Source organism: Oxyura jamaicensis, chromosome 1, assembly GCF_011077185.1.
Source record: "Oxyura jamaicensis isolate SHBP4307 breed ruddy duck chromosome 1, BPBGC_Ojam_1.0, whole genome shotgun sequence".
NCBI classification, from domain to species: Eukaryota; Metazoa; Chordata; class Aves; order Anseriformes; family Anatidae; genus Oxyura; species Oxyura jamaicensis.
In genome coordinates, this window is record NC_048893.1 from 95,636,135 (window position 1) to 95,647,188 (window position 11,054).

At 52.6% G+C, this 11,054-nt stretch overlaps 1 protein-coding gene across 5 annotated transcripts in view; it reads left to right on the forward strand.

Annotated features, from left to right (window-relative positions):
- Positions 1-10,135, forward strand: part of BCL9 (BCL9 transcription coactivator) — a 28,947-nt gene extending 18,812 nt beyond the window's left edge. For 3 of the 5 annotated variants that reach the window (XM_035315291.1, XM_035315290.1, XM_035315289.1), the window contains exons 4-9: positions 312-628; positions 1,567-1,756; positions 2,227-2,326; positions 2,762-4,991; positions 6,436-6,696; positions 7,942-10,135. In XM_035315291.1, coding sequence (XP_035171182.1) covers positions 312-628; positions 1,567-1,756; positions 2,227-2,326; positions 2,762-4,991; positions 6,436-6,696; positions 7,942-9,059 — 4,216 coding nt within the window. In that variant the 3' untranslated portion in view covers positions 9,060-10,135. The remainder of the gene's footprint in view (positions 1-311; positions 629-1,566; positions 1,757-2,226; positions 2,327-2,761; positions 4,992-6,435; positions 6,697-7,941) is intronic. The other 2 variants (XM_035315293.1, XM_035315292.1) reach the window with 2 other exon arrangements.
- The last annotated feature ends 919 nt before the right edge of the window (positions 10,136-11,054 follow it).

Here is an 11,054-nt window from a genome sequence, read left to right on the forward strand (position 1 = left end):
CTTTATTGACAGAAGCCCCGGAGGTAGGTCCTCATGTGACAGCAGTTCCTGGGATCTGGCAGGTCTGTAGCCTGCCCTGGTGCCTTCTTGAGCAATGAGATCCCATCTTGGATAATAACCCTTTCAGGGCACGTTCAGAAAAGCACCTGGGTGACTCTAAGCTTGCAGGCATTTCTTATTTGTCAGCAATTGTCTTAGCTTGCAGAGGTGGCACTGGTTGTTTCTGCTTTCTCTTCCCACAGGGTTGAATGAATCCGTGGAGTGATTTGTCACTTTCTTTTCTTTCCTTTTTTTTCTCCCTCTGTCCCCAGTAGCCCCAAATCAAAGCAGGAGGTGATGGTCCGTCCCCCTACAGTAATGTCCCCGTCTGGCAACCCCCAGCTGGATTCCAAATTTTCCAACCAGGGCAAACAAGGGGGCTCCACCAGCCAATCCCAGCCCTCTCCCTGTGACCCCAAAAGTGGAGGTCACCCCCCCAAAGTGCTCCCTGGCCCAGGTGGGAGCATGGGGCTAAAGAATGGGGCCGGAAATGGTGCCAAGGGGAAGGGGAAGAGAGAGAGAAGCATTTCGGCAGACTCCTTTGAACAGAGGGAAGCCGGGACTCCTAATGACGACCCTGAAATCAAAGGTACGTTTGCTAGGGTACGGGCACAAATGCAGACAATTAGTAGGCATCCTCTGTGGGATGGAGAAGTGCTAGGCAAGTGTTAGCGAAACATTTCTTTGCCTGTGATTCTCCAAGGTCCAGCCAGAGATGTCTAAGGGTCTTGAGAGCAAGCAAAGAGGGGAGGTTGTCATAGCTGGCATCGGTAAACGTGTCTCTTCTCATCATGTTAAGTTGAAGTGCAGGCCTGACTCTGGTGGGAAAGTTCCTTTGTAACTCTGAACCCCCCCCCGGAGGATTTGAAAGTACAAATGCAACCTGTTGGTTTCCTTCTGGCCTTTGGCCTTTCAGGAACTGCTCTGTTGTAACTGGGGTTTTGAACAATGCGCAAGCCTGTTTTGTCAACACAGATACATAACCCGGAGCACCCTGGCTGGTAACACAAGGCAGAGAACTGGGATTTCTGGGTTCTGTTCCTGGCTCCCATATTGCCCTTGTGAGGCGGTGGGAAAACAGGTGAGGTGGGCAGTCGTCCATCTTTCATTTATTACCCGTTTGCTAGGTCTCCTGGCTAAGGTGGCTGAAGAGGACGGGGAAAAAGTTGGGTTTGGCACAGTGTGTTCTCCTTAGATGCAGACCCCTGTATATTTGGACATTTCCGTGTGTAGTTTTCCTGCTATTCTGTGTGGTTGTTAGAGAATGCAAAGGGATCGGCTCTGGGAGCTGCTCCTTGTCTCGAAATGGCACAAGCTGAGCTTTTTCCCAGCAGGGCCTGTAGGCAGCATGGCACTAGAGGGAAGGTGCATGGTGTAACAGAAGAATGGCCTTTAGTAGTGCGGGAGGGAGAAGCGGGAAATGTCAGAGGATGAAAATCTCTGTCTGTTCCCAGATACAAACCAGGAATGGTTTCCAAAGAGCTCCAAAGACAGTGATTCTCCTCTTTTCCTCTTTCGCCCTTCTAGACTGCAATTCTGCCGATCATGTGAAGTCCCAGGATTCTCAGCACACACCACACTCCATGACTCCTTCAAATGCTTCAGCCCCAAGGTCTTCCACACCTTCCCATGGCCTGACTGCTACTTTGGAGCCAGCAAGTGGGCAGAAGACTCCATCCAAAGTGGTTTATGTCTTTTCTACTGAGATGGCCAACAAGTAGGTAGATGCTTGAACGCCTTCGGGAAGCAAGGCTTATATTTGTGCGCCCTTTTTGTGAAACCCTCATGTGCCCTTTCTCTGTGCACTGTGTTTTTGTAGCAAAAAGGCATTGTTAAGTGTTTTCGAGATGCCGAAAGGGCCGGAGTGGGGTATATCACTGCCTCTTGCCATCTGAAAAGTGATTATTTAGTCCTTTGAGGTGCACATTTTTTGGCAAATGCTGATAAGATACTGGTTTGCAATCAATGCAATGAGTGCAGCTGGGGTCATATATATTGAGACATGACCCCTAAATGCCAGTGAGTTTGTAGATGTGAGCATTTTTCTCTTGCTACTCACCTGGAGTCAAATATGTGTGGTTGAGTCTTTCTCCCTTCTGCCAGCTGAAGGATAGAAGGGAGGATGGTTAGGAAAATTCGATTCTTAGCTTCAACTGGATATGTGCGTCTGTCTGTCTGTCTTTGCAGGGCTGCAGAAGCCGTGCTGAAGGGACAGGTGGAAACCATCGTGTCCTTTCATATCCAGAACATCTCAAACAGCAAGGCGGAACGAAACACTGTACCCTTGGTAGGGAGTTACCTGCATGTGGGTGGGAAGGGAAATGGTAACTGTGCTTGTGCACGTGTGATTCAGAGAGAGGGATGGTTGTTTATGCTCTGGAATAAATTGTAGGATGGAAAAGAGGGACAGCTCTTGTCCTAGCCTTCCGCAAATAAATGTCTTGGATTACCCAAATAGGAGTTTGAGTCTTGCAGTATTTGGGTGGTGTATTTCCAGCCCATTGCTCATGCAGAGCTAGCACAGAAGCAAGGGGTACCTGCTGTAACGCTTGAGCAAAATCTCTCTCTTATGGCCAAGATGCCGCTCCGTAGAGTGCGTGGAAGCTACCCTTCCTTGCACAGCATGGGCTGGTGGGGCTGAGACAGGGCGTTTCATTGGCACCTCAGCATGTGTGGCACAGCTGTAAGAAGAGGAGTGATGGCGTGTGGCTTTCTCTTTCAGAACCCCCAGATCACTGCACTTCGGACTGAACCCAAGCCCCTGCCGCAGCCGCAGCCCCCTGCCGCCCAGGACCAGAACCCTCCCCAGAACGCCAAAATGCAGCCGACTCCACCCGTGTCAGCACCAGTGTCCAAACCCACTGGTCCCCCGTGTCCCATAGATCAGGACAGCCCCAGTGTGGAAAGCAAAGTGATGTCGGTGGGCAGCCCCGCCAACTCCACCCCGTTGCAGACGGAAGGATTCGGGCAGAGTTCGACCCCCAATAATCGAGCGGTGAGCCCGGTTTCCCAAGGTAGCAATAGCTCCGCTGCAGACCCCAAAGGTCCTCCCCAGCCGGTGTCTGGTGGGGACCCGTCCAGTCTGGGCGAGAATCCGGATGGGCTGTCGCAGGAGCAGCTGGAACACCGGGAGCGCTCGTTGCAGACCCTGAGAGACATTCAGCGCATGCTCTTCCCTGACGAGAAGGAGTTTGCGGGAGGGCAGAGCGGGGGGCCGCCCCCGAACTCTGGGGTGCTGGATGGTCCCCAAAAGAAACCTGAAGGGCCGATACAGGCCATGATGGCTCAATCCCAAAGTTTAGGCAAAGGGTCAGGGTCTCGGACAGATGGAGGGGCTCCGTTTGGCCCTCAAGGACACAGGGACATGCCCTTTTCCCCAGATGAAATGGGGCCACCACCAATGAACTCCCAGTCGGGACCCATCGGCCCCGACCACCTGGACCACATGACTCCCGAGCAGGTGGCCTGGCTCAAGCTGCAGCAGGAGTTTTACGAGGAGAAGAGAAGGAAGCAAGAGCAGGTGGTTGTGCAGCAGTGTTCCCTGCAGGACATGATGGTCCATCAGCACGGGCCTCGCGGTGTTGTGCGAGGCCCTCCCCCCCCCTACCAGATGACCCCAGGGGAAGGCTGGGGACCCGGGGGTCCCGAGCCCTTCCCTGAGGGCATGAACATGTCCCACTCTCTGCCCCCCAGGGGCATGGCCCCTCATCCCAACATGCCTGGGAGCCAGATGCGCCTGCCCGGTTTTGCGGGAATGATGAACCCTGACATGGAGGGCCCCAACGTCCCGAATCCTGCCTCCCGGCCGGGGCTTTCAGGGGTCAGTTGGCCAGACGACGTGCCAAAAATCCCAGATGGCCGCAACTTCCCTCCCGGCCAGGGCGTCTTCAGCGGCCCCGGCCGAGGGGAGCGGTTCCCCAACCCGCAGGGCCTGCCCGAAGAGATCTATCAGCAGCAGCTGGCCGAGAAGCAGATGGGCCTGCCCCCTGGCCTCAACATGGAGGGCATCAGGCCCGGCATGGAGATCAACAGAATGATTCCCTCCCAGAGACACATGGAGCCCGGGAATAACCCCATCTTCCCGCGCATGCCGGTGGAAGGGCCGATGAGCCCTTCCCGGGGGGACTTCCCTAAAGGAATACCCCCCCAGATGGGCTCCAGCAGGGAGCTGGAGTTTGGGATGGGCCCTGGCAGCATGAAGGGGGACATGGGCATGAATGTCAGCATGGGCTCCAACCCACCCCTGGTACCTCAGAAGCTGAGGGAGGCAGGAGTCGGGCCGGAAGAGATGATGAAGCTGCGGCCCGGCGTCTCGGAGATGCTCTCCTCCCAGCAGAAGATGGTGCCGCTGCCGTTCGGGGAGCACCCGCAGCAGGAGTATGGCATGGGTCCCAGGCCTTTCCTTCCCATGTCTCAGGGCCCAGGAGTTGGCCTCCGAAATCTCAGAGAACAGATGGGGCCTGACCAAAGGACTAACAACCGGCTCAGCCACATGCCGCCACTACCTCTCAACCCCACCAGTAACCCGAATAGCCTCAACACTGCTCCCCCCGCACAGCGCAGCCTGGGCCGCAAGCCCCTGGATATCTCCGCAGCCGGTCAGGTGCATTCTCCAGGGATCAACCCCCTGAAGTCTCCCACCATGCGCCAGGTCCAGTCTCCCATGATGGGGTCTCCCTCGGGGAACCTCAAGTCCCCCCAGACGCCCTCCCAGCTGGCAGGAATGCTCGCGGGCCCCACTGCCGCAGCTGCCGCTGCCTCCATTAAGTCCCCCCCGGTCTTGGGGTCTGCTGCTGCTTCTCCTGTCCACCTCAAGTCTCCGTCTCTCCCCGCACCTTCTCCGGGATGGACTTCGTCTCCAAAGCCTCCTTTGCAGAGCCCCGGGATTCCCCCGAACCACAAGGCGTCTCTCACCATGTCTTCTCCGGCCATGCTGGGGAACGTGGAGTCGGGTGAGTGCCTCCTCCTCGTCCCAACTCCATCTTGTGCCGTAGCTCCTGGGGGTGAGGGCTGGTGGCTGGGAGGAGAGCAAAGTGACGGGGTGGGGAGTAGAGGTGCGAAAGGATGTCTGGTGTTGAGGGCACAAGACTGTCCTCTGAGTGGTTTTGGCTGTTGTGCCCCTACCTCCTGATGGCTGTGGCTTTGCGGAGAAATTTCTGCGTGTGGTATGAAGATGCTTCAGAATAAGAAGTTCCTACAAAGGCATGCTGAGCGTAGGGGCTTGTGGTGTGTCCAGGTGTGGTTAGAGCTTTCCAGGTGTCCCAGCCCAGACGAGATGTGCTAACCTTTGGACTTTGCTTCAGAGAGAGCTGAGCAGCCAGCGGGCGCTGTATGATTCCCGTTTGGTAGCAAACCAGAGAGATTCAGGCTGTGGCCTGGGTCCTTGGCACAGAGGTCTGAGAGCCCAGCCTGCTCCTGAACGGCTTGGGGCTGATCACAGTGTGCTTCTCCCCTCTTTTCCCTCTCCCCACAGCTAGGCTCTGAGTGCGGGAGCTTTCTGGCCTGGGGAAGCCTCCGAGCTAGGAGAGGTTTGCCCACGTTGCCCTCTAGTGCTGCTGCGGGTAACAGGCAGCGCTGCAGGGCCGGGGCCGGGGCTGCTGAGAGCAGGGGAATCCCAGCAGCCGTGCCGCAGGGAGGCTGACCCCGCGCAGCACCGAGCAGGGTTGCTGGCCGGGCTCTGCCAGCAGTTTAGTGTCTTTTCTTCAAATGTGGCATGGAGTTCGTTGCTGAAGGACAAAGGAGGCTGGAGGTGCAGTTATTCTGGGGAGAGCGAAGGATTACAGTAAGCTGGTAGGTGCAGAGAATTCTTCTTTAACTAGATCAAGCAGTAAATACGTATATGTAAAAGCAGAAATGAAATTAAAACTAGGAGTTTTGCTTGTAGCTGCTGATGCAGCTTGTCAGAAATCTGCCCACATGTCTCAGCGTAATATCTGCTCCAGCTTTTCATCGCACCACACACATCTTTTGTGTTGGCTTGGTGCTGCTTAAAGAAAAAGGGAAAGGAGTTGCAGTTGACATCTGGTGGGCACAGGATTAATTAACTGACTGTGTATTTATTTGGATTTTTATGGCTAGACATGGCATGTATGTGTGTCTTTGGTGCGTGGAGGTTGAACTGTAGGATTTTCAGACTTACCTGATGGTGGTTCTTGTAGATTTTTACAGGTTCCTGAGAGTTCCAGAAGAAGTGCAGAGTCCAGGATAACAAATGTTTACCATCTTGACTGATAGGCTTATTTTTCTTGTCACTTTTCACAGGCATTGACTGTATTAGTCAGATGGTCCCTTGTAATAAAAGGGTTTTTAAGTTTTTGAGATCCCCTAGGAGAAGAGGGTGTGCATTATGGAAAAAAACAGTGAAAAAAAATAAATTCTCTCTTTTCCCCCTCTAAGGTGGTCCACCTCCTTCCACAGTCAGCCAGTCTGCTCCTGTGACTCTCCCTGGAAATCTTCCCTCTAGCAGCCCTTATACAATGCCTCCAGAGCCAACCCTCTCCCAGAACCCTCTCTCCATTATGATGTCCAGGATGTCCAAATTTGCCATGCCCAGCTCAACACCGCTCTATCACGATGCCATCAAAACTGTGGCCAGCTCAGATGATGACTCCCCTCCGGCACGCTCCCCAAATTTGCCACCTATGAACAGTGTACCAGGTAAGAAACTCAAGGAAACGTAAGCCCGAGCTTTCAGGCAGTACGGTGAGAGGGATTTGTATGGAAGCTTCATCAGATGAAGGTGATGAGAGGGGAACCCTTGAGGGATATATAGTTATGGGTTGTTCTATGTATGTGAGAGATTCCCACTCTTATTCCACTAGTGGAATAACTTGTGTGAGTGAAGGCTGTTCACTCCCAGGATAGTTGTCAGACCTACGGTGTGTTACCCAGAAGAAACCATTCTTCCCTTGTTTTCAGATAGTGTCAGAGAAGCGTCACAAGGTTCCTTTTTTTGTTGTTGACACTGAATTGTCTAGTCTTTTCTCCTCCACTATTTTTGTATATTGCCTTTGTTACAGAAGAATGTTAGTGCACTTTCTCAAAATGTATGTTTTCTGGTAAAGGGAGCGTGTAGAGGCAGGTGACCTCAGCTGGGATTGAGGCAAACTGTCCTGGACCCTACCTCAGAAAGTGGGAGGAAAGCCAAAATAAAATACTGTTCTTTGGGGCTCTCTCAGAGAAGAGCATGCTCATATGATGAATCCAATTTCTGCTGACGGTTTAACGTTGATGGGTACATGCGTATTTAATAAAAAAGTAGGCTGTAGGCCCTCCACCCGGTTGAATTAATAGTCGCAAGAGGGGATGACTGGATGTTTGAAGAAAGCAGCGACTGGTAATGAATTCTTGATGAGTTTACCTGTGGCTTCGCTATCTGTTTCACACACTAATGATAAGAGTTGCTGAGTATACCCGGGAAAGCTGACTAATTGAGCAAGTTTGATGATAGCTCATTAACCTCGCCAATCGCCACCGCCTAGGCTTATCAGCGTTACCTGATTCATCGCTTCGTAGGTTTTGAAAGGAGATTCAGTCACCTCTGGGTGGACAAGTGTCCATGTGCTGATAATCTGCCACAGACATGTTTGTCACTGACTGCCACGTCTAGACTGCCAGGAAAGTAGTAAAGGTATGAGCTGGGTTGAGATCCTACTTACAGAGCAGGCTTTAATCCCTTTTTGCTAGAGCAGTGACGAGCTTAGGGAGGCTGCTGTGCAGGTGGCATCAATTTTCTGGTTAAAATGGCACTCTCCAGGGCCACTACTGTTGCTTTCTTTACTAGCGGTAATTTAATTATTTTTTTTTTGTGGATGTGGTAACCTTGCAGAAAGCTCTCTGATATTTTCGTTGTTTGCTTATGCGTGGCTGTTACCTAAATCCGATTCCTTATCTCTTCCCTAGGAATGGGCATTAATTCTCAGAATCCTCGAATTTCAGGTCCAAACCCAGTGGGTCCAATGCCAACCCTTAGCCCAATGGGAATGACCCAGCCTCTTTCCCACAACAACCAGATGCCCTCTCCAAATGCTATGGGACCCAATATACCTCCTCACGGGGTCCCCGTGGGACCCGGCCTGATGTCACACAACCCGATGATGGGGCACGGTTCCCAAGAGTCTCCGATGGTACCTCAAGGACGCCTGGGCTTCCCGCAGGGGTTCCCTCCCGTACAGTCCCCTCCACAGCAGGTGCCATTTCCCCACAACGGGCCGAGCGGCGGGCAAGGCAACTTCCCGGCGGGAATGGGCTTCCACGGAGAGGGACCTCTGGGGCGTCCTACCAACCTGCCCCAAAGCTCGACAGATCCAGCACTTTGCAAGACTGGAGGCCCTGGCGGTCCAGACTCCTTCACTGTTCTTGGAAACAATATGCCTTCGGTTTTCACCGATCCGGAGCTGCAGGAGGTGATCCGTCCCGGAGCCACGGGAATACCCGAGTTCGACCTCTCCCGGATTATCCCGTCGGAGAAGCCGAGCCAGACACTACAGTATTTCCCTCGCGGGGAGGTGCCGGGCCGCAAGCAACCGCAGGGGCCCGGGCCCGGCTTCTCCCACATGCAGGGGATGATAGGAGAGCAGACCCCGCGGATGGGACTAACGTTGCCTGGCATGGGGGGCCCCGGGCCGGTGGGGACTCCGGATATCCCTCTCGGGACAGCTCCGTCCATGCCGGGCCACAACCCGATGAGACCGCCGGCCTTCCTGCAGCAGGGCATGATGGGGCCGCACCATCGCATGATGGCACCAGCACAGACGGCGATGCCCGGGCAGCCCGCGCTAATGAGCAACCCCGTGGCCGCCGTGGGCATGATCCCAGGCAAGGACCGAGCCCCCGCGGGGCTGTACAGCCACCCGGGCCCCGTCGGGTCACCCGGCATGATGATGTCAATGCAGGGCATGATGGGACCCCAACAGAACATCATGATTCCCCCCCAGATGAGGCCCCGAGGCATGGCTGCTGACGTGGGCATGGGAGGATTTAGCCAAGGCCCTGGAAACCCAGGGAACATGATGTTTTAAGCTGCTACCGTAAGACTGGATGTTCTGATCCTTGTGAAGATGAGATTCCGAGTCCTGAGGGCTTTTTTGGGAGCTTCAGGAGTACAGTTTGGCCATGCAATAGGTGAAAAGAGACCAGAGGACGCTTTGGGAAATCTCGAATGTATGGAATTACCTGAAAAAAAATTATTCATTTTAACAGGTTGTTTTTTTTTAAGATTTATTTTTTAAAAATTATTTTTGTGGACTTGGGTATCCCGTGATGGCACCTGCTTTGAGAATCTGTAGCTGTATTTTGAGAATTGCCATTTGTCACAAGTTGCACCATTCTCTGTATGTTTACGTCCTTCGGACTGGCTTCTCCCAGGACTCTCGGTTATTTTTGGGGTTTTTTGTGTACTGTACTATATTGTAAAAGGGATTTTAGCAGAGACTTTAGTCTTTGGGGTGAGAGGAGAATGGGATTCTAGGCTGTTTACTTTAGGTGGAGAATCCATCTTCAGAACTTCGGACTATTTTCCTTCAACTCCAATGTATAGAAAAACCAAACTACGACCTCAGAGCAGAGTATTAATGAAAAGCACAAAAAAGGAACTTAAGTTCAGTGAGGGGAATCTTTTAAAAGAAATAAATAATAAGTTAAGGACATATTTTTCAAATTATGGCGTGCTGTCCAGCACCTTCTGTCTCTCCCTCCCACTCTTTATTAAATAGGCTTCTCTCTCTCTCCGTCCCCCTTCTGTCTCCTCCTATGGCAGCTGCAATACATTGTGTTATTTTGGGGGGTAAACCTAGGAGCGCCTCTCCTCCTGTGGGGACTCTTCCCACTTTTAGGAAGGGGCTGGACTTGGACACTGTTACATTCTACAGTAGTCTCTCTCACTGTTTCCTATTCTCCTTTTCTTAGAAACCCCAAGTGATTTTATTAATGTGGGAGTGGAACAGACACTAAAAGTTATCCAGGATTTTTTTTGTGGTTATTTTTTTTTTTCCTCCCCAGCGTAAAACGTTCTGTGTAACCTCCATTAAATTTGGTACAAAACCACTCGCCAGGGCTGTGGTGTCAGAAAAATAAAATATATTGTTTCTTACAAAGATGAACTGTCTTTTTTATCCAGTGCAGCTGTTTCCTAAGTGCATCGGATGGCTGGCCAGATGACTCTCTGCTCCCCAGGACGATCACAGGCAGTCTAGAGGCTAGGTGGGGCAAGCTCCAGCAGCTCATAAAAATTGGCTCTGGAGGCAACTGTGTGCTCCTTGCGAGGCGCTTCTCTTTGCTTACTGCTGGACAGAGCTTGGTGTTCCTTGGAGTGAGGTCTTGCTTCTGAACACCCCTGGGGACAATAGTTACTGTGTTTCTTCCTCGGTTTATCGAGAGTCTCAAGGAATAGCCGAAACCCGTCGTCTCTGCCGCTTCCTCTCGGCGAGCGTTGGCAGCGCTACAGGTACGTGGTTTGGAGCTTCCCTGAAGCAGCGACGGCTGCACGAGCTGCTTGGGTTGTGTGTCCCCCGGGGGCTGCGGGTTGGGCAGGGTCTCTGACTTGTGGCGCTCGGAGGCTGAGGCAGCGGGGAGCGGATGAACTTAACAAAGGTGAGGGAGAAGTCGTCGGTGAGCAGATTTTTATCAAGACAGCCCTGCTGAGTAAATTGTTGCTTTGCTGCAGTTCTCATCGATTGCTTTCTAATCCCCTGTCTCTTCCAACCTGGCTTTTGAGAGAATTTCAGCAAGCAGGTTTTATGGTTTTTGTCTGTGAGGAGTGAAAGACTGGATGCTAGAACATCGATCGTGAGTTGAGCCCCGCTCCTGGAGAAGACCAGGAGGTGTCAGATCTGCAGGGAAGGGAGTGGATGCTTGTGCAGGAGAGTGTTTGGGAGTTAACTGATGTTTAACAGGTGGAAAAAGAATTGCTGTCCATGGCCAGCTTACCAAAGTTTTGTTGCTAGTGTTACAAAATGAATGAAGCCATGCCCCTTTGGAGGCACGCAATCCTCAAAGCATTCCCTTGGCTGCTTCTG